Source organism: Gigantopelta aegis, chromosome 13 (assembly GCF_016097555.1).
Source record: "Gigantopelta aegis isolate Gae_Host chromosome 13, Gae_host_genome, whole genome shotgun sequence".
In the NCBI taxonomy this organism is placed as follows: Eukaryota; Metazoa; Mollusca; class Gastropoda; order Neomphalida; family Peltospiridae; genus Gigantopelta; species Gigantopelta aegis.
The window spans coordinates 15,873,603-15,897,237 of record NC_054711.1 but is presented as its reverse complement, the minus strand read 5'-3'; the positions used below and the strand labels follow the sequence as shown (position 1 = coordinate 15,897,237).

At 35.7% G+C, this 23,635-nt stretch overlaps 1 protein-coding gene across 2 annotated transcripts in view; it reads right to left on the bottom strand.

Moving 5' to 3' along the window:
- LOC121387532 (transcription factor Sp9-like) overlaps positions 1–23,339 on the bottom strand; it is a 40,837-nt gene extending 17,498 nt beyond the window's left edge. Inside the window, exon 1 of one of the 2 annotated variants that reach the window (XM_041518685.1) lies at positions 23,295–23,339. In XM_041518685.1, the coding sequence (XP_041374619.1) occupies positions 23,295–23,315 (21 nt within the window). In that variant the 5' untranslated portion in view covers positions 23,316–23,339. The other variant, XM_041518683.1, reaches the window with a different exon arrangement.
- Between the last annotated feature and the right edge of the window lie 296 nt (positions 23,340–23,635).

The following is a 23,635-nucleotide window of genomic DNA, read 5'->3' as shown; positions in this document are numbered from 1 at the left end:
TTTGGCTGGGAATTCAGAATGGCGCCGTACAACAGCGAATCTATAATGTCATGTGGCCTTAGGGTTTTAATTATTTTTTTAAATAAACTAAAATATGCTTTATTAAAATTTTATTGCTTGTGTTTCAATTAAAAAATAAAGTATCTACCGTCTGACTTAGCATTTTATGATACTTGAATATCACCTTAACTGTAATCTCCAGGATTATTAGTATTTTTTTTTTTTTTACTATTTAAACGTTAAGAATAGATCACCCATGTTAATTTTGTTGACCTCGCGCGCCATGCGTGATATTCTCTGGTTGTACTAGACTTGCTAATCTTTGCAGGGCTCCTTTAGGGAAGAACGTAGCCCAGCGGTAAAGTTTCGCTTGATGCGCGGTCGGTCTGGGATTGATCACCCCTCGGTGGCCACACTGGGCTATTTCTCTGGCTCCAGCCAGTGCACCACGACTGGTATATCAAAGGCCGTGGTATGTGTTATCCTGTCTGCGGGATGGTGCATATAAAAGATCCCTTGCTGCTAATCGAAAAAGAGTAGCCCATAACGTGGCGACAGCGGGTTTCCTCTCTCAGTACCTGTGTGGTCCTTAATAATAATAATGATAAAACATTTTGTGTATGTTGTATGACATTTGCCTCTTGCTCCTTGTCAATTGCTAGCTTTGCTTTGTTACATAAAATGTTTTTGAGATGTTTATAAATTTATTATTCTCCATTCAAAAGCGGGGAAGTATTCCTGAATTTTGAGTTACAAAGTATTTTATCACATGACGACAGACATGTAAGTACCGTTGACATCAATAGCATTGTGCGAGGTCGGTTTGGGATCGATCCCTGTCGGTGGGCCCACTGAGTTACTGTTATTTTTTCGTTCCAGCTAGTGTACCACGACTGGTATATCATAGATTGTGGTATGTTATCCTGTCTGTGTGATGGTGCATATAAAAGATCCCTTGCTACTAATGAAAAATAAAAATGTAGCGGGTTTCCTCTCTAAGAGTATATGTCGCAATTACTAAATGTTTGACATCCAATAGCCGATGATTAATAAATCAATGTGCTCTAGTGGTGTCGTTAAACAAAACAAACTTTTAACTTTTTCTACCACCAATACATTGTGTAGGTCATAAATACAATAAATGGATAGGTGACCTAATATAAATTAATTCTACCCTGCCCCCTCTAGTTGACGCACCCACCCACCCCCACTTTTAACTGTTCCACCTGCCCTGAAGTTTTTAATTATGACCCCGACAGAGAGTGCAGTTTTAGTTGAGCGACAAACCTTTGTACTCTTAACGAACAGGACATTAAACAACATTGAAAGCTTTGTGATCTGTTTTTATCCATTCACAGGTTTGGCATGAAAGTGAAAAAAAAGAAAGAAAAGAAACGCATGTCTTGAGATGAAAGAACAAAATGGCCGCTATTTCTTTCTTTTTTATTTTCTCTTTTTATTGACCGCAAATTAAGAGAGAAAAAAAGCACGTGAGATTGTCTATTGCACCCGGATTAAGTCCTTCTTTGAAGATTCGCCGGAGAAGAGAAGGGACCGCGTTTCAAAGTTACTGTTCAGAAAGTTTGTGGAACCAGTCAAAGTCGGGTTCTGCCGTCTTTCAGAAGAGCCAGCGTGCGTGCAAAATGGCCATAACGTGGCGAGAGCAGTTTTCCACGCGTACGACACTGCGTTTCACAAAACAATGCGCCGACGTGCCGGGAAACAGTCAAGCGCACGAGACGCCTCAATAACAGTGACCAGATAAAATTATTTATCACAATTTTCAATTCACTCGTTGTTCGACTCAAGCACGAAAATTCACAAGGCGTAAACGTCGATCGCATTTCGCTTTTTTCTTCTTTTTTTTTCTTCTTTTTTTTTCGTCGATTCAGAAGCTTTGCCATATGTTCACCGGTTTACATTGAAGGGTGGAAAGAATGGCGATTTTTCTTTTTCAAGTGGGTACACATAGAATGCCGACATACTGGTGTTAGCTGCGTGAATGACCTCGGAGTTTGGGTCTTTTGGTGACAAGTCTAGAAGCATGCATGAGAAATCAGAATACTTCTGAATTTACGGTTTTATAATGTCGTCCTGAATTTGAGATGAATGTAAACCTCGAAACTGTAGGCCAAAGCACCCTACGTTTTCAAGTCAAGGTATATACACACACCCCACGAAAATAATTGTTTTGAAATGATTAAGATATTAAGGGAATATTTGTAGTCAATATTATAAAATTGCATTGTTGTTGTTGTTGTTGTTGGTGGTGGTGGTGGTTTGGTATATTGTATTTATTTTATTTCTAAAAAATGATCTTATCTTATATTATATTATATTACCTTATCTCATCGTATATTATATTGTTTTATTTTATTATCGATATATTAGCCTAGATGACAAAGTTTGTTTACAATTTGTTTTGCTTAACGACACCACTAGAGCACATTGATTAATTAATCATCGGCTATTGGATGTTAAACTTTTGTTAATTCTGACAGTCTTAGAGAGGAAACCCGCTACACTTTCCATTAGTAGCTACGGATCTTTTATATATACTATCCCACGGACAGGATAGCACATACCACTATCTTTGATATTCCAGTCATGGTGCTCTGGCTGGAACGAGAAATAGTCCGACTGACGGGGAGCGCCAGGCGAGCGCTTTACCACTGGGCTACGTCCCGCCCCTATATTAGATGAAAAAATTAATGAGTGAATGAGTGAGTGAATGAATGAATAAATGAATGAATGAATGCATAAGTCAGTCATTCAATCAATCATTTAATCAATCATTTAATCAATCAATCAAACAGTTTATCAAATTAAATGAACGTAATATCTAAAACTAACAAAATTGTCACAGCTTTTAACAAAGTAATATTTTATTAATAACACTGAAATTCTTAATATGTCGGGGTGGAAATGAGCGACGATAGGGTGTAGATGAAGCGATAACAAAAACACGTCCGAATTAAAAAAAAAAAAAAATTAAATGTTTTGAACATTTAATACCAGATACAATTTCCTTTCCATTTTTTTTACAATGTGAACGATTCCTTAAACTAGCATTAACTATTACAATGTCAACTCGCCACTGCCTACAAACACCTGCAAAGTTTTATTTCGACAGGGGTGTTATCGGGTGCGTATCATTTATATTCCATTTACTAAACACGTCCAGTCAGGCGCGAAATACAGCTCTAACCCGCCATAAACGAAACTCCCCCGTAAAGGTCGCGGTACGAACACTCAAGCAGACCCCTGTACAAGTCAAAAAAAAAGAGTTACAAAGCTAACATTTTGTTGTTCTCCGTGTTAGAAAACATACTTTTCAAGATTGCACGAAATAATACCAAGCATTTAACTTCCCTTTTGACTTCTGTAAATTCAATGAGCGCTTGCGTTCAGCGCAATTGAAAATAGCGTGTACGCAAAGCCCTCTCAAACGACTGGTATTTTGTCGGCTGTAATTGTAGCGCGAAATTACGCAATTTGACTTGCGGTTGTTCGCGACGTATTTACATATTTGAGAACTAATAACGTTAAAGCAGAGTAAGATTTCGTTAACACGATATTGGAGTGGCAACCGAATATCTCTGTGTTGACAAACTACAGACAAGAAGACGTTGTAGTAGAAGAAGAAGATGTTTGTTTTGTTTAACGACACCATTACAGCACATTGATGTATTAATCATCGGTTATTGGATGTCGAAAATTCGGTAGTTGTGACATATAGTCTCAAAGAGGAAACCCGCTACATGTTTCCATTAGTAGTATGGAAGAAGGCATTGTATGTAATAAAAGATAGATGTTTTACGATTTGCTATAAAATGTATATCTGATAAAAATATGTTATTTGTTGGGTTTTTTAAACCATAATTCATGGTTTTAATTGGGTTATAAACTGAGTTTTGGACGATATGATCATCATCATCATCATCGCCATCATCATCATCATCACTATTATCACCATCATCATCACTACCACCACCATCGTCACGTGATAATAAGTATGGAATACATAACATTTCTTTTTATTCATTTTTTTTGGTAACTCATATTTTTATTTATATTAGGTAGTTGACATGATATTCTCTACCCCCACCCCCACCCCTAAAAAAAAAAATAAAAAAAAAATAAAATAAAAAATAAATAAATACTAAAATAAAAAAAAAAAAAAAAAACATTTAATTTCCAAAATATATCCTCCGAAATTTGTGAGCATTTTGCCTTTTGTTACATTTTCAAAACCGTTTATCTTTCTCTCGTTTCCTATTCAAAAGAAAAGTTATATCTATAAACGCATGTGCCGTTTGTCGTGTCGCAAACTATACCACGAACGCTGGCGAAATTCTATCTTCCTCAAAAGTGACTTCGGTGCCGCGCGTAAAGAAAATCTTCGTCAATTGCCGGATATTTTACGTGAGTGCCCGAAGTGCGAACGGATTACACGATAGTGTGATCTTTTGTCAATCGGTAAACGGCGGCGTTTAGCAGAGCAAACAATCGAGGCTGGGCTAACACAACGCGTAAAGTTGCCATTGAAACCGACATGAAAATAAAATTTCTTGAACGATGACTGGCAATGTGCAATGTACAACCAATAACGCCAATTGTATTAAATGCGACGTCGATTAATATCATTTTATTAACTCACAATAGAGAGATAGAGAGAAAACAGCATGAGGTACTGGTTGACAGATAGAGGGGGAGGAGAGAGGGAGGGAGAGAGAGAGAGACAGGGAGGAAGGAAGGGAGACATAGAAATAGAGATATAGAAACAGAGAGGAGAGAAACACACACACTAATATCAAAACCTATATTAGCTCGGCCATTTACCTTTCGACCAACCGTTCAACATTGCGCCAAATTCCCTCAATCAAAATTGCGCATCCTTTTCTCTTTGGCATTTAACTGCTCCATTCAAATTCCATAGCACCACCACCACCCCCACCCGCCTGCTACCGATTTGATCGGGCTGCTGGTGCTCATTTTCACCTGCCAGTGCAGGCGGTCCCTCCTCTCCCCTCCCTCCCCCCACACCTTTCCTGTCAAGGTCGGCTCTTGTGCCCACGACAGGCGTGCGCTACAACAGCTTGTTCTGAATGTGCACGTAAAACCATATGACATGACATGACATAACACACACACACACAGAGAGAGAGAGAGAGAGAGAGAGAGAGAGAGAGAGAGAGAGAGAGAGAGAGAGAGAGAGAGAGAGAGAGAGAGAGAGAGAGAGAGAGAGAGAGAGAGAGAGAGAGAGAGAGAGAGAACGAGAGAGATATGGAGGGAGTGAGGTAAAGACAGAGAGAGGGGGAAGATGTAAAACAGAAAGGAAGGAAAACAGATATGGAACAACCGAGAAGAGAAAAACGAAAGAAAGAAGAGACTGACGGATGGACTGACACACATTGTTATTGTTATTAACACTTTCTCAAATGGAATTATTCTACAATTTCTAATTATTTATCGGTCTTCACAACTGAACTTATTTTTTCGTCTTTGTAGTAGACACAAATAATTATTTTAACTCTCGATAATTTTGTAGGTAAGAAAACAAATTATATTTGAAGTAAAACAAAGTTTGCGCTAGCTCCTACAGACATTAGGATATCCAGAAACACATTATGTATCCGGACACTGGTATTCTACGCAAGAAAATGTTTTTAATTTTTATATTTAACTTTCATACGCGAACAGGAAATAATTTCAATGAGTTTCAACATTTAAACAAAATCTGTATGAACTGACTTACAAAAAAAATACATACATAAACACTATTAAATCGCTCTGCTTCACATTTTGTCATTTCGGAAGCGCCTTATCAGTTGACGAAGAGAAATAAAATTAAACCGAGCCACATGTTGGCAACGTTATGCCTGACGTAGATACAATTTACTTCACGTTGCTTCTTCCACGCTTCCCGCTAAACCGCGGACTTTTAATACGCGGGGCGAGTCAAAATCCTGACCCCGTCTTTAAGGATGGTCGTAAAAACAACCAAGTCGGCAGATTTTTCATAACTCGTTTCGTTTCGTATCAGGGTTGAAATCAAATTTTACGAGACCCCTGTTAGCCTCGTCTTGGGACACTTCCTGTCTAATCCTCCAATCGTCTCAGCTGGACGTCTGGTATTCAGTATCTAGTAGTGGGAAAATATTTTGAGGTTTTAATTTTCTTATTCATGCGGACGAATCAACAAAATGGTTACTCTTTTGGAGGTTATGATTATAATTATGTATTTTAAGAACCATACTTAGTGGGAGGAGGATGGGGGGAAGGAGGGAGACTTGCTTGTTTGATTAATTTTGGTTACTCTTTTGAAGGTTATAATTATAATTATGTTTTAAAAGTCATACGTAGTGGGAGGAGGATGGAGGGAAGGAGGGAGATTTACTTGTTTGATTAATTTTGTTTAATGACACCCCTAGGGCATATTAACTAATTAATTAATTTATAAATAACGCAGTGTACCAAGTTTGACGGCTATCGGATATAGCAATACGAATTTTATTGATTTCAATACTGTTAGTAAATTAATTAATTAATTAACTGGATGTGAAATATTTGGTTATTTTGACACGTCTTTAGTGAAAGTTTATTTTGTTTTGTTTTACGACACCACTAGAGCATATTGGTTAATTAAACATCAGCTATTGGATGTAAATTTATTAGATCATTTTGACAGGTAGTCTTCACAGAAAACAAACTACATTTTTCTATTAGTAACAAGAAAATGATTTATATGCACTGTTCTACAGAGAGGACAGCACATACCACGGTATTTGATATACCACTTGTGGGGTATTTGTTGGTATGGGAGGAGTCCAATGGGTCTACCGAGGAGGTTCGATTTTACAGCCCATGCACAAAACGAGTGTTCTGCCGATAGAGCTTAATACATCACCTCTGTTTTCTATGGGATTGTTTATTTAAAGGGACATTCCTGAGTTTGCTGCATTGTAAGATGTTTCCGACTAATAAAATACTTCTACGATTAAACTTGCATATTAAATATATTTTCTTGTTTAGAATATCAGTGTCTGTATATTCAATATGTTTCTGGTCGTCTTAATATTTGTAAGAAGCCCAAACTGGATTTTGTCTTCAAATAATTTCGTACGTACGAAAAAACAATATTTTAGGAAATAAGATGAAATTTAACCTAATACAAATATTAGAAAGATCAGAAACACGTTTAATATACAGCCACTGATATTTTATGCAGAACAATATATTTGATATGTAATTACAATCGTTAAAAAGTCTCTGTTAGTCGATAACATCTTAAAACGTGCAACAAACTCAGGAATGTCCCTTTAATACGCATGAACGGCAAACGTTCTTGAACACTTTTATACTGATTAATGGCTGTTGAGGGGCGGGACGTAGCCCAGTGGTAAAGCATCCGCTTGATGCGCGGTCGGTCTGGGATCGATCCCCGTCAGTGGGCCCATTGGGCTATTTCTCGCCCCCGCCTGTGCACCACGACTGTTATATCAAAGGCCGTGATATGTGTTACCCTGTCTGTGGGATGGCGCATATAAAAGATCCCTTGCTGCTAATCGAAAAGAGTAGCCCATGAAGTGGCGACAGCGGGTTTCCTCTCTCTCAATATGTGTATGGTCCTTAGCCATATGTTCGACGCCATATAACCGTAAATAAAATGTGTTGAGTGTGTCGTTAAATTAAAAAAAAATACATTTCCTTTCTTTATTAATGGCTGTCGCACATAGTAATGCGAATACTATTTCTTTAAGTATTGTTAATACTATTTGTTTAATATCCTGATTGTGACCCTTTAACTAAGGTCAAAGGTCGATTTTTGTGCTGTTGGCTTTAGCTGTTAGTCAAGCGATAAACTTCCCAGTTCTTGTTCAACTCTTACAGAAGTTTTAGGATGTTTGGAATAATTGCACATAGTCAGAAAGGCGTTAATCCCGACAGGGCTACTTAGCAAACATTATTAACTGGTGGTCGGAATCACCCGATCATCTCCGTCAACGGAATGACGTAACAATGTCACGATCCAACCAGTGATTTCGTGACGTGTGTAATCTGCCAATCGTTTTAGACATGCTGGTGACGTAACGAAGTCAGGTGACATTCCGAACTCGTTTATTGATATAAGAGAAGTGCTTCTTGAAGTTAAATTAAATAATTATAAATGTCTGAAGTTCAGGGAAGTACTCATTGGGTGGAGGGGGGGGGGGGGGGGGGGTCGGGTGGAAGAAGATGCAAACCCAGTAAAATATGAAGAATTTTTTTTTTTTTAAATTTTAAAATATTTTTTTTTATTATTATTAATATTATTATTATTATTATTATTATTATTTTGTTCAGTTGTCTTTTTGGGGGTTATTTGGGATTTTTTTTTTTTTTTTTTTTTTTTTTGGTTGTCCTGGGTACCTTTTGTTTATTTGTTTGTTTTGTTTTATTTTTTAAATTGTTCACCCCTTTTTGCTAGCCCTTAACAAATCGCTCCAAAGAAAATCATATAATTTCCAATACTGTGGAGCAGACAACATTCTTCGTCCTTTTGCGTAATGATCGCTGTTTTATTTATATATATATTGACCAATGTTGTTACTAACAGTTACTGCACATAAATATGTAATTTTCAAAACACTTTTCCTCTTTTTTTTTTCAAACGTTAATCCAAACAGATTTGTTTTGTTGTTACAAAAAGCATGTTTAGTGAAGGCTGATAAAAAGGTATGCAATCAGAATTCAAATTCAAATCCGTCACATCATTATTAGTCAGAAAAAGTATTTAGTATATTCTTAATATTTAAGCATTTTGAAAAAAATTGCATGCAGGTGTATCTTGTGAGAAAAATATACATAAATATTTTTTAAATATTAAATTGTGGCTCTAATGTTACTTTCTGCATATTATTTCCATATTGTTTGGACAAATAAATTTATTCATTAATATATATATATATATATATATTCACACATTATATTAATATTAATATTAATATATATATATATATATATATATATATATATATATATATATATATATATATTAGTGATTTCCCTAGAAATTAGGCAAGGCATGGTATACCAAACACTTTTAATATATTTATTAAGTTAATAACACAATTTGAACTGTTTTCTGTCAGAAATAGTTGAGATTTGTGAGTTACAGAGGCAGTTGGTGATATCCATTAACCGGCTTCAGTAGTGTCGTGGTTAAGCAATCGGACATAAAGTTGGTAGGTACAGGCTTCGCAGCTCGGTACTAGCTCCCACAAAGAGCGAGTTTTAATTACTCAATCACTACACCCTCTGTTCTCTCACTAATAACTAACCACTAGTTAACTAGTTGTTAACAACTAACCCACTGTCCTAGACAGACAGCCCAGAAAGCTGAGGTGTGTGCCCAGGACAGCGTGAAAGAAAGACAAGAAAGACGATATCTATTGACAGTGGAACCTGGCAACTGCGTTATAATTATTAACTGTACTTTTGTTTATATTTTATATTAGTAAAAAAAAAAAATTCACATCGAAGTGGAAACTCTATTATGCTGATTGAAAGAGGAGACTCCACTGGACTTCAAGTGTGGACCCGCCACTGAGTGCCCGTATCGACCAATCCGTGACAGAGATCAATTATAAAGTTGTCTGTTAACGAGCCACTGAGAGCCACTCTAAAACACTTGGCTTAGAGGCGGTAGACTTGCATCGGAGCTGTTTCCTATTGACGAAAAACATGGAGACGCAATGATACATCATTGATGCATTTATCTTAGTTTGAGCCGTGGTATGTGCTATCTTGTCTGTGGGAAAAGTGCATATAAAAGATCCCTTTCTGCATTAGAAACAAATGTAGCGGGTTTCCTCTGTTGACTACGAGTCAGAATTACCAAATGTTTGACATCCAACAGCCGATGATTAATTAATCATTGTGCTCCAGTGGTGTTGTTAAACAAAACAAACTTCTGATGACTACGAGACAAGACAAGAATTTTATTCTCATAAACTGCACCGAGTGCAGTATGGAGAAAATATAAACAAAATAAGTTACAAAGTGTTTTCTGTAGTGGTAATGCACATACTATTTAAGTAATATTAACCCGGAAGACTGACCCTCTCAATGACAATTTGCAAATATTTACATAGTTTACACAAAAGTGATTTTTTAGTTGTAGAAAATAACTGGTAAAAGGTAATTGCACTTGCTCTATTGGTATAGTAACTAGGTATATACACATTTCGATCAGTAGATAAAGACGTACATTTAAAAATATAGTGAAACTCATCACCAACATCAGTGTTGCACAAGTGACATATTCTGTTTTCTCTCTCAATATTAAACCATCTACCGGCTTGAATAGGAAGTCTGACATTTCCAGTTCTAAATTTACAAAGAATTCTAGCATTTTTTGTTGAGAGTTTCAACAAATAATTTTCTAATTTAAATTCATGCTTGAACATTCTGTAGTTAATACCTTTCGATGAGTCAAATTTATCACTATTCCATTTTTGTAAGTACTGGTCACATAGTATTCGTTTAACTGCATATTTTAACCACAAAACATTCACCTGTGTACATGAATATATATTACATAAACCACATTCATCTAATATACGTTTTATAAAGGATAACCAAGTACAGAATTACCAAATGTTTGACATCCAATAGCTAATGATTAATTAATCAATGAGCTCCAGTGGTGTCGTTAAACAAAACCAAATTCTTACCTTAGTTTGACACCCAATGGCCGATGTATTTTTTGTGCTGGGGTGTCGTTAACATTCATTCATTCATTCATTCATTCATTCATTCACGCGTAACGGTACTCAAGACAATACATTTCAGTGTTAAAATTTAGTTTTTGTTTAACCATACCACTAGAGCACAATCAATTATTAATCATCGTCTACTGGATCTCAAACATTTGGTAATTCTAACATAGCCTTAGAGAGAAAACTCGCTAAATCTTTCTATTAGTAGCAAGGGGTATTTTATATGCACTTCCCAACAAACAGGATAACACATACAACAAAAGTTAAAGATTTGTTTTGTTTAACGACACCACTAGTTTATTAATAGGTTATCTCGATTAGCTGTATATAGACTTAATTGTTTTTAATTCACTCTTTGGAATTGCATATAATAATAATAATAATATATAACTTTCAGAAAAGAGTTTGTCTACATAAGGAAAAGAAATATTTTATTTTAACGACGCATTCAACACATTTTATTTACGGTTATATGGCGTCAGACATATGGTTAAGGACCACACAGATATTGAGAGAGGAAACCAGCTGTCGCAAATTCATGGGCTACTCTTTTCGATTAGCAGCAAGTGATCTTTTATGTGCACCATCCCACAGACAGGATAGTACATACCACAGCCTTTTTTTTTTACACCAGTGACACCCAATAGCCGATGTGTATTTTTGTGCTGGGGTGTCGTTGAACAGTCATTCATTCATTCATTGTTACACCAGTTGTGGAACACTGGCTGGGACGAGAAATATCCCAATGTGTCCACCGACGGGGATCGATCCTAGACCGATCGCGCATCAAGCGAACGCTTTACCACTGGGCTACGTCCCGCCCGGCTACCTATAGCATGAATCGAACATGTGAACTTCTCGCACTTCAGGCGATCGATAGACAGCTCAAATTTTCTCAGCCAGAAGAATTGCGTAGCTGAAAATCGTAGACGTTCAAGTATTAGTATTATTCCGCTGTTACAGGCGATCAGGTTCGAATGTGTGAGCAATGAAACAAGGCACCTGAGCGGCCGCTTTGATCTTCCAGGTAGACTGGCAATAATTGCGCACAGGTGTTACAATTAAATGATACCGTTGACAACACGCCATATCAACACGTGTTGCCGATCATTTCACGGTGTTGTGGCTGCTACTGCTACATGCGTATTTCATTTCTGTCTGTCTGGGGCCAGAGGGGTGGGTTTCATTTCTGTCTGTCTGGGGCCAGAGGGGTGGGTTTCATTTCTGTCTGTCTGGGGCCAGAGGGGTGGGTTTCATTTCTGTCTGTCTGGGGCCAGAGGGGTGGGTTTCATCTTAGTACGGGGCGGGACGTAGTCCAGTGGTAAAGTGCTCACTTGATGTGCGGTCGATTTGGGATCGATCCCCGTCGGTGGCCCCGTTATTTCTCGTTGCAGCCAGTGCACCACGACTGATATATCAAAGGCCGTGGTATGTGCTATCCTGTCTGTGGGATGGTGCATATAAAAGATCCTTTGCTACTAGTGGAAAAATGTAGCGGGTTTTCTCTCTATGATTATGTCAAAATTACCAAATGTTTAACATCCAATAGCCGATGATTAATAAATCAATGTGCTCTAGCGGTGTCGTTAAACAAAACAAACTTTTTTTTCATCTCAGTAGATAGACAAAAAAGAATGAAATATGGCAGAAAAGAAAAAGAAAAAATATTATAATTATAACGTAATAAAAAGATTGTTTCTATATTTAATTTTAGATGTACATGTACTGTTATACTTGTATTACTAAGATACTGTGTAGTGAATTGCACGTCGTCATTGTAATACTGAAATAATGTACTGTTATACTTTTATTACTAAGATACTGTGTAGTGAATTGCACGTCGTCATTGTAATACTGAAATAATGTACTGTTATACTTTTATTACTAAGATACTGTGTAGTGAATTGCACGTCGTCATTGTAATACTGAAATAACGTAAATCGAATGTACTTTCTTTTGTCTTGTTTTGTTTAACAACACCACTGGAGCACATTGATTAATTTATCATCGACTATTGGATGTCAAACATTTGGTTATTCTGACTCGTAGTCATCAGAGGAAACCCGCTACATTTTTTCCTAATGCAGCAAGGGTTCTTTTATATGCATTTTCCCCCAGACAGGAAAGCACATACCACGGCCTTTGATCAGTTGTGGTGCACGGGTTGGAACGAGGAAATAACTCAAGCAGTTCGAGATGGTTCGATCCTGCAACGTAAGCACCTCAAGCCAGCACTCAACCGACTGAGCTAAATCTCCCCCCCCCCCCCCCCCCCCCTCGAATGTACATGCTTATAAGCAACTTGGTTTGGTAAATAAAATGAATGGGGGGGGGGGGGAAATGAATATCGGGTAGTAGTTTAAAGTATTAAAAAATCAATTTTTCCAATACGAAGGAAATTACGAAATGGAGAGTATGAAAGAGATTTTGTAATCCTTGAAATAATTATGTTCGAACCAAATGCCAGTATTTCTTCATTTATAAAATATAAGGATTATTATATTGAAATCATTAGAAGAAAATATAAACCAAAATAATATATCTTTAATTAATGCTAACACTTTCATAGACGTACGGGCTACCGTTTTTTGCCGGAATTAAACGAAAATGCCCGAATCTCATATTAGCATTATTGCCAAACAGCTATATATGGCTAAAAGGAATCACTTCTTATTTTTACATGGATTACAACTAATTTTGCGGGTAGAATGATGGAAACACACATGATGAAAAGGTCTCAAGTTAGCACATTTTGCATCGTTTTTACAACTAATTTTGCGGGTAGAATGATGGAAACACATACATGATGAAAAGGTCTCAAGTTAGCACATTTTGCATCGTTTTTACAACTAATTTTGCGGGTAGAATGACGGAAACACATGCATGATGAAAAGGTCTCAAGTTAGCACATTTTGCATCGTTTTTACAACTAATTTTGCGGGTAGAATGATGGAAACACATACATGATGAAAAGGTCTCAAGTTAGCACATTTTGCATCGTTTTTACAACTAATTTTGCGGGTAGAATGATGGAAACACATACATGATGAAAAGGTCTCAAGTTAGCACATTTTGCATCGTTTTTACAACTAATTTTGCGGGTAGAATGATGGAAACACATACATGATGAAAAGGTCGCAAGTTAGCACATTTTGCATCGTTTTTACAACTAATTTTGCGGGTAGAATGATGGAAACACATACATGATAAAAAGGTCGCAAGTTAGCACATTTTGCATCGTTTTTACAACTAATTTTGCGGGTAGAATGATGGAAACACATACATGATGAAAAGGTCTCAAGTTAGCACATTTTGCATCGTTTTTACAACTAATTTTGCGGGTAGAATAATGGAAACACATACATGATGAAAAGGTCTCAAGTTAGCACATTTTGCATCGTTTTTACAACTAATTTTGCGGGTAGAATGATAGAAACACATACATGATAAAAAGGTCGCAAGTTAGCACATTTTGCATCGTTTTTACAACTAATTTTGCGGGTAGAATGATGGAAACACACATGATAAAAAGGTCGCAAGTTAGCACATTTTGCATCGTTTTTACAACTAATTTTGCGGGTAAAATTATGGAAACACATACATGATAAAAAGGTCGCAAGTTAGCACATTTTGCATCGTTTTTACGCGAATTTGCGGATTTGCCAAATAAAATTTTGCTCCAGCCCCCTGTCTCGTACGCTTATGAACATTTTCGAAATGAAAGGTACATGTATTCTGTTTTTGTGTAATGTTCCATTATTATTTAAAATATCGCTGTACTGTGTCTATCTTTAAAACAAAATCATTCTGGTATCATGCATATTGATGTTGTATTCTTGTTTTTGAATAAATGTTTCTTGAACCAATCAGTTTAATTGTTTAACTCATTAATATTAATTTGCAGCACTCATTAATATTAATTTGCAGCACTCATTAATATTAAATACAAACACTCATTACTATCAGTTACTAGTGTCCATAAATAGTAATTAATTACTTTTACTTCTTATCACTGACAGTTGTTTTCTTTCCGTCCTTCTTTCTCCTTCTTTCTTTCTTTCTTTTTTTTTTTTCTTTTTTTTTTCTTACTTTTTGACCATGTTAATCCAAAATGAGCAAGAATTTTTTTTAAAAAGTAAATCATGGCCTTAGTGAAATATTTGGTTTTATAGTTTATATCAATAAACAAAACATAACAATAATGTATTCCCCTAGTTTGAACTCATAAAAATTAACATCAAGTTTATTAGTTTATCTACAAACCTACAAACACATTTGAATACGATTATATAATAATGAGAAGCTAGTCTGTGATGTATAAATTTGGAAATATCGTCTAAAAATAACTAGAGATTGTTTCGATAACCATTACTTCTCTGACGAACGTGTGTTTTTAAAATTATGGAAAACACATTTTGGGGTATTAAAAAACCTGTATAACTAGAACCACTTCAGATGTACGAAAATGAATGTTTTACGTAATAAAATGTAAGTACCTCTAACTTAAATTATTAAAAACGGCTCCAGTAGTGAAAAATACGTCGTAGTGTTTAAAAACTAGGGTCTGTTCCTTTAAACCAAGATTCATTTTTAACAGAATGTCAGTATTGTGTTATGTATACGGTTAAATTTTAAATTAATAATACAAAAATTGTTGAAGTGAACTATTGTGTATGGGTGTTTAATATGCAGGATAATAATGATTTTGAATCAAATACGAATGTTTATAGCAGGCACGGCGGAGCAGGGAGGTGTGTGTGTGGGGAGGGGGGGGGGGCTCTAAAAGTTCTTTAAAATATCATTCTATATTTCATTTCCTAATATGTTTATAATTTAACAAATGGGTTGCAAATGCTTGAAGTAAAATAATGGATAATTATTCAATACTGACAACCCAATATAAACGAACAAATCAATTATTTAAAATCATATATCTACGAAACTTAATAATGAATAATTAATGAACACTAACAACCCAATATAAACAAACGCAATTATTTAAAATCATGTATCCACGAAAACCTAATTTTTTTTTTAAATATCTAATTACTATTTAACTAAATCTATAATTCCGTACGCATCATTCGTTAGTGGTATTCAGAAAAGCGCCAATGCGCATCTATTATTTACCAATGCGGTTTTTTGTAAGTATTGTAATATCGTGTGTGCGTTTGTATTTTCTAACTTTTGTTTATATTAGGTGCACAAGGGATGCTGCTCCAAATACATACATAGAAATACGCCTTCCATCGATTTCCACAGATATTTTGTTTCAGTGCTTTGTTCATGGCATAGAGACCAATATTTTTATTCGTGCGAATATTTAACATTCACTTGACTTTGAACGAGATTCACGGAGGAAGAGAAGTGGGTCAATGATGTAAAAGGACAAGGGGGGAGGGAGGGAAATAGGTAATTTCATTAGACGAAGGGGGAGAGGTGGGGTAGGTGAGAGCGGCATGCGAACCTGGAACCTAACCACTATGTTAACGAGGCCGATTGAGATGGTAATGGAAGATTAATACTGTAATGTTTATGTATATCTTTTATATACTGTGTATTAATAATGTCCCATAAGCGTGGACCGTTAAAGTTTGTTTTGTTTAACGGCACCACTAGAGCACATTGATTTGTTAATCGTCGGTTATTGGTTGTCAGTCATTTAATAATTTTGACATATTCTTAGAGGAAACCCTCAACACTTCTCCATTATATTAGCAGCAAGGGACCTTTTACCACAGACAGGCCTAGAACAGTACACACCACGGCTTTTGATATATCAGTAATGGGATATAGTAGGGACGGGAAAAATCTATTACAAAATGTCCACCGAGGGGATTCGAACCTACAAACCCCAGTACCTTAGGTGGATGCCTCACTACCTAGTTTGATACCGTACTACGGCGCCGATTAAACCTTGGTTACATTCAGCCAAACCCAACAGAAAACAAAAGAGAAGAAAACGTTCGCTAGACTGGTTTATGGGTTTGACGTTAAACCAAATGACCAAATCGGGGTCCAGTTCAAATAGTTCGCGAACGTTAGCGTCGCTCGCTGTCTGTCGGTGAATACGAGACAAATGACCACATCGGGAGACCAGTCAAAACTGTTGGCTCGCTATCGCTGAACACGGAACAAATGACTTTGGCAGGGATCAGTCAAAAAGTTGGCGAACGTCAGCGTCGATCGCTGTCCCCGAACATAGGGAGAATACTTTCAAATCCTCTGGGTGATAGTGTGTGTATTTTTGTGCATATGCACCCACCATCGTGTTACAATTATATGTACTGCTGTATGCCTGTATCCTCATATGCCGTAGACTACGGCTTGAGTGTCAAAAAAGTTCAGTTCAGTTCAGAGAACCAGTTAAAACAGTTGGCGAACGTTAGCGTTACTCGATGTCGTTAAAACACGGAATAAATGACAACATCGGGTGAACCACTCAAAAGAGTCTGCGAACGTTAAAGCGCCGCTCGCTGTCGCTGAACGCGGGATCGTGTTTCAAGTTTACCTACTTCGGTATCAAGTCTCGCGGCCCGCGATATTCAGGAGACAGGCCCGCGGCGTGAAATACCCAACACGGATGAAGTCAGATGGGTGTTTTTACGCTCGTCTGATTTCAAATGGATGAATGAGAACTTTGCTACAATGGAGGCTACAGCAGTTCTGGAGCCCTGTGATAGAACCAACAACCATTACCGACCCGCGGTGTTTCCCTGTAGTAGAATACATAAAAAAAATGTTTATGGAAAATTGTTTAAAAGTAAAATATCGAGGACTTTTCATAAGAAAAAAGCTAACAACGGGTGGGGGAGAGGAGAAATAAGGTAACTAACCAAACAATAAACAAAAGATAAGTTTTATACGTTTACAAATTTTAGAAAAATATTTTTTTTTATATTTTCAAAGTGTATATAGCTTTCCATCTCGTATGTTACGGGGCGGGATTAGATCAGTCGGTCGAGTGCTCGCTTAAGGAGCTTGCGTCGCAGGATCGAACCACCTCAGTGGATCCATTCAACTGATTGGGTTTTTTTTTCTCTCGTTCCAGCCAGTGCACCACAACTGGTCAAATGCCGTGGCGTGTGCTTTCCTGTCTGTGGGGGAGTGCATATGAAAGATCCCTTGCTGCATTAGGAAAAATGTAGTGGGTTTCCTCTGATGACTATGTGTCAGAATTACCAAATGTTTGAGTCTGACATCCAATAGCCGATGATTAATTACTCAATGTGCTCTAGTGGCGTGGTTAAACAAAACAAACTTTAACTCTCCTGATATATATATATATATATATATATATATATATATATATATATATATATATATATATATATATGTATGTATGTATGTATGTATGTATGTATGTATGTATATAAATGTTAAATTGTGTAACGGGGGATTATCCTCATTTTTGCAAAGAGTTGACACAACCGGTATTGCTTATTAATCTTCGATTATATATTTAAGTTTAGTCCGTTTGGTATTTATTACATGCAATATTCAGAAGTATATTTAAATGGGTTAGTGACCCACCCACCCTTTCCGCTACCACAAAACGTGCCCTTTTTAATATAAACTATATCTTTTCATATCGGCTTGAAGAAGACACTATGTTGATGTCTTGATTTGTTTTACTACCCTCTCCCTCCCCCTAGTTGTTCCATCCCTCATAATTGACCTAACATTTTAATAAATAATGACGAAAAGATGAAGTTAAGTTAAAGTTAGTTTTGTTTAACGACACCACCAGAGCACATTTGATTGATTTATTAATTATCAGCTGCTGGATGTCAAACATTTGATAACCCTGGCATATAGTCTTAGAGAGAGGAAACCCGCTACATTTCTCCTGAGAAAGTAATTTATGATCGATATTTTATATATTTTGTTTTTAAATTGCAATTGTCCGTTCTTGTTTAATTTACGGTACTGATATTTTAGGATGTTTAGGCACAGGTATATATGTAGGATATATTATTGATATTGTTAAAATAGGTCTACATACGGATGGAAAGAGGATTTATGAAAAACAACTTTAAAAAAAAAAATAGTAGGACAAAAACATGTAGATCGTATGGTCTAAGAGAGGGCAGGGGCGACATGTGCCATTCCCCGGCTCCTACGGGTCCGGAAATATGCACAGTAAAGTTAAAATGTCACAAAATAGTTTACAAGACGATATCATATATATACAATACAGTGTCATATTACTGCAGTCAACATATAGACAGTATAGTGTCATATTAAGATAGTCGAAGCATGACTAGATGTCATTTTAGATATATATGTTTCAGTTTATCCGGTGCTGAAGTAACAATTTATTTGACAGAACATTTTACATGTAAATGGAAAACATTATAATGAATTAAATATATTGTGAATAGAATATGTGACACAGTGGTTTGCGAAAATATATCACATATACGACATTTAGATGTAATGTATATATAATTATATTATGCACAGCATACATCTAGTGGCAATTCTAAGATTATTGGGACCAAGGGAAAGACCACTGGGTTTAGTTAGATGACTGAACATTTTGGGGTTTCTGTTCTGTTTGTGTTTGTGTTTGGTTTAGGTTTTTCCTCTTTTTTTTCTCTTTTTTTTTAAATTTTAAAATTCGTCAAATAGTAATTGCAACCCCATATTATATTCTTAAATGGACAGACCCTAGTTTTTAAACACTACAGCATATTTTTCACTATTAGAGCCGTTTATGATCACCGAAATCAAACATTACTTATATTTTATTCTTTAGATTATCCATTTCCGTAGAACCGAAGTGTTTCTGGTGATCCTGGTGTTTGTAGTACCAAAAATTGCATTTTTCATATTTTTAAAAACGCACGTGCGTCTGAGAAGTAGTGGTTTACTGATTCGAGTTCTAGTCTATTTTTATGGATATTTCCTGTTTTAATGTCAGACTCTTCTTACACTCTGTTGTAACTTTATCCAAATGTGTTACAGGTTTGTAAATTAACTAAACTTACTGTCCAGCATTTACTGGTTGAAACTAGGATCTGCGCCTTTAATAACAGTTGTAGTCACCGATATTGGTATTGTTATTATCAGTCTAATTTGTCCAGGGCTTTATAAATTCGATAACTTGTGCTCAATTCTTTTGTATTTTAGATGTAATAAAATATATTTCGAACAAACCGAGATTAATTTCTTCATCAATTTTATTTCTAAATTTAGTTTTGATTTCTTTAAAACATGGATCCCATGATAGGTTCTCGGTTTATCATTCACTACAGGGCCGTACCCTGATCAAAATCCGGGGGGGGGGGGGGGGGGGGGCCACTACTTTTTATAAACAAATGAAACACTATACAAATTAAACCCTGAGATTTTCTAGAGTATTTTCTGGAGTATTTTCTGGAGTAAAAAAAAAAGAAGAAGAAAAAAGTGAGATTCCCAGGGGAAAAACTGCCCCCCCCCCCCCCCCCCCCCCGGAGGATACGGCCCTGTACTATGACTGCCACTGCTGAGGGGACTTTATCACTGTGAGGGTCCCAGGCTCATTGGTGTGTTTGCCTTTCTACTCGTGAATATTTAACAGTCATCTTCATCTCTTTTTTTAAACAAGAATTTAACACTGGTCAACGAAAACAGACGATGGACAAGCAACAAATGATTTTAGTTATGCGGAGGGAACATTAGATATATTCTATTCCGCACATTTCTATTATTTTAATTACTTGTTTCACAGTATTTCTAAAGGAATAGTTTTATGCTATTTTCTGTTGTTTATTTTATATGTTTATATGATGTAGATACGATGAGACGTAAATAAATTATCCGTCTATTCTACAGAGGGTTTTCTGTATTTGAAATTTGGCTGTTCTTCTTTTCCTATTTTACTGTGAGTTATTTATTGATTATTATTTAATTTTTATATGACAGGATTATTGAAAATGTAGCATTTAGTCGTAATTGTATTACTATCACCATTATTATTATTAGTAGTAGTAGTAGTAGTAGTAGTAGTAGTAGTAGTAGTAGTAGTAGTAGTAGTAGTAGTAGTAGTAGTAGTATTGTCGTCGTTATTATTATTATTATTATTATTATTATTATTGTTGTTGTTGTTGTTGTTGTCGTTGTTATTATTATTATTATTATTATTATTAATATTATTAATATTATCTTACATATTCATTCTATCGATTCTATGCATTTTATTTCTCAATTATGACTATTCTAAAGAAACCCTTGTAGAACTAGTAGGTATATAACATTAAGTTTTACATATAAATTTAATATAATATAACATGTATAAAAGCATGTACCTGTTTGCAATACAGTTCTGACGTAAATAAATAAATACATAGGTAAATAAATAAATAAATAAATAAATAAATAAACACAATTAGTTTAGAGCGCTGTACACTATTACTGACAGCAATCTGTGACCACATCTAACAGAATATCGGATTGCTGGAACATAACTGATAGATAATATTCATGGAGGTGTTAACATTTATCTATCAATCTAAGCAATAGAACATATATATATGATTATTATATTTATATGTATACTGTTTGTATGTATTCAGTATTCAATTCTTTATTAACTCTGAGCTTTAGAGCTCATCGGTATACACACAAAAGTATAAATAAAAACGACAGCTGGATATAGTGCAGGAAATGCAAAAACAATATAACAGTGATTACATATATAAACATACTGTAATACACAATTATTCATAATGGTTTGATATTAATGATAAGGTGTATCTTAACCTGTTACATTCAGAGAAGCAGTCACCAAGCTGGTTTAAAACTTTAATATCATTAATACTTAATAATAGTACAACATTCAGAGAGGTATTTATCAAGCTGGTTTAAAACTTTAATATTATTAATACTTAATAATAGTACAACATTCAGAGAGGTATTTACCAAGCTGGTTTAAAACTTTAATATTATTAATACTTAATAATAGTACAACATTCAGAGAGGTATTTACTAAGCTGGTTTAAAACTTTAATATTATTAATACTTAATAATAGTACAACTTTATGAGTTGAAGGTTTCTTCCAATAAAAAGATTTGATATATTTGCTTCTAAGAATGTCAATGTCTATTTTGTGTGATGGATTTTAAAATGCAGCCTATGTTATAATAAGAACTTATAACTGAAATGAAGTATGTAAAAGCATTTTAAAATAGTTTAAACACTTAATCAAATACGCATAACACTGAGGCGGTTTTGGGGTGGGTGGGGTTTGTTTTCTTTTTCTATTATCTACGTAGAATAAAGGTAGGCCTATTATTTAGATATCAGCTGTAGTATATATTATTATCCAGGGATGGAGGTAAGTATAGAATGATAAGGACCAGTGGCGGATACATAAAATCCATTTGGGGGGGGGGGGGGCGCAGTGACATGAGGCGGAAAGCCAAAGGAACTTTGGGGAGGTTTGGAGGGGGAATCGTAAAAAACTGAAAGTTAATATATAATAAAATTATAACTGTCGCAAAATGTAGATCCGCCTCTGAGGGCGAGTGTAGTTGGAGTTATTTTCAATGAGTAAAATTCATTTCTGATGTTCTTGTTGATTTTGTATGGGGTGCTGGATTGTTAGAAACACATTGCTTAATAACCACACTTTTTATTGTATTTTTATTTTTATTTTTAATTTTGGTCTTGGCTGGGAGAGTTGTTTAAATAAATAATATATTAATATAGAACATTTACCTATATTTCGGTTTGTTTAAGGTGTTACAGGTAAATTCTTGAAATATTTTAATCAATAGTATTCCTACATGAATTATTCAAGTGTTATAGGCTAAATCAACTTACAAACCTATATCTTATTAAACAAATAATAATTCATATTATACATATATAAAATATAAATATTTACTTAATGACACGTCACTATATTTTAATCTATGGCTACTCGGTGTAAAATATATAATTATTACAACAATGATACTTACATGTGTCGGGTATTGTAGCATCGATGCCAGGGTTGCTTGTTGGTCAAAATGGAATATTTCCTTTTCAATATAAGTCCCATACATAGAAACAGCTAGACGTACAAACAATACAGCATTTTTTGTAACCAAAAAAAATAATAATAAAAAAATACTCAAACAAACAACAGGAAAAATAATAAATAAACGAACAAATTCGTGCAACAACTGTTCTTACTGAGAAGAAATTCAATCCAGAAAAGAAAAAAAAATTCACAAATCAATCCCAACTCTTAGAGTACTCCGAAAGCAAGTGTTAATGTTCAACACATCGTGAGAAAGCAGACGACACGAGACAAGAAGCTATGTTTTGCTATGCACACGGCGAATGACAATCCGATTTTTGATGTCCGCCGATTGCCCGAAACTTGCTTAGTAATTGGGTACGAAAACGGGGGCGACCCGACGACAGAAGCCTTGAAATCAGCAACGATGCGGAAATCTTTTTTTTCTTCTTTTTTTTTTCGTTTAAAGACGAAGACACAATAGCAATACCTGCTCGCTCAGAACTCAGAAAATATGTGACTCGCACACTGACGTACATACCCCGATAATTGTGGCTGCCATAGCGTGGACAATCCGGCAATACAATTTGGCCCCGCTGTCATGAAAGATGAAAGAGTTTGTAATGTCAAGATCGCGTATAACAGCGCCTTCGAAACCTCCCACATCGCCCCGCCCACAAATGCCACGCCCACCGCCAGTCTTGATTTTGGACAACAAGCACCTAGTCGGCTCGACGCAAGCATACGTGGCCAATGAGATCGCGTTTCACTTGTTGACGGACGTGGGACGCGCTTGAGGTGTCCTGTTCGTCAATAAACATGGCTGGATTCGTTCGCTTGATGTAAAAGATCAACACGTTAACATGAATCGACAACGGAGTG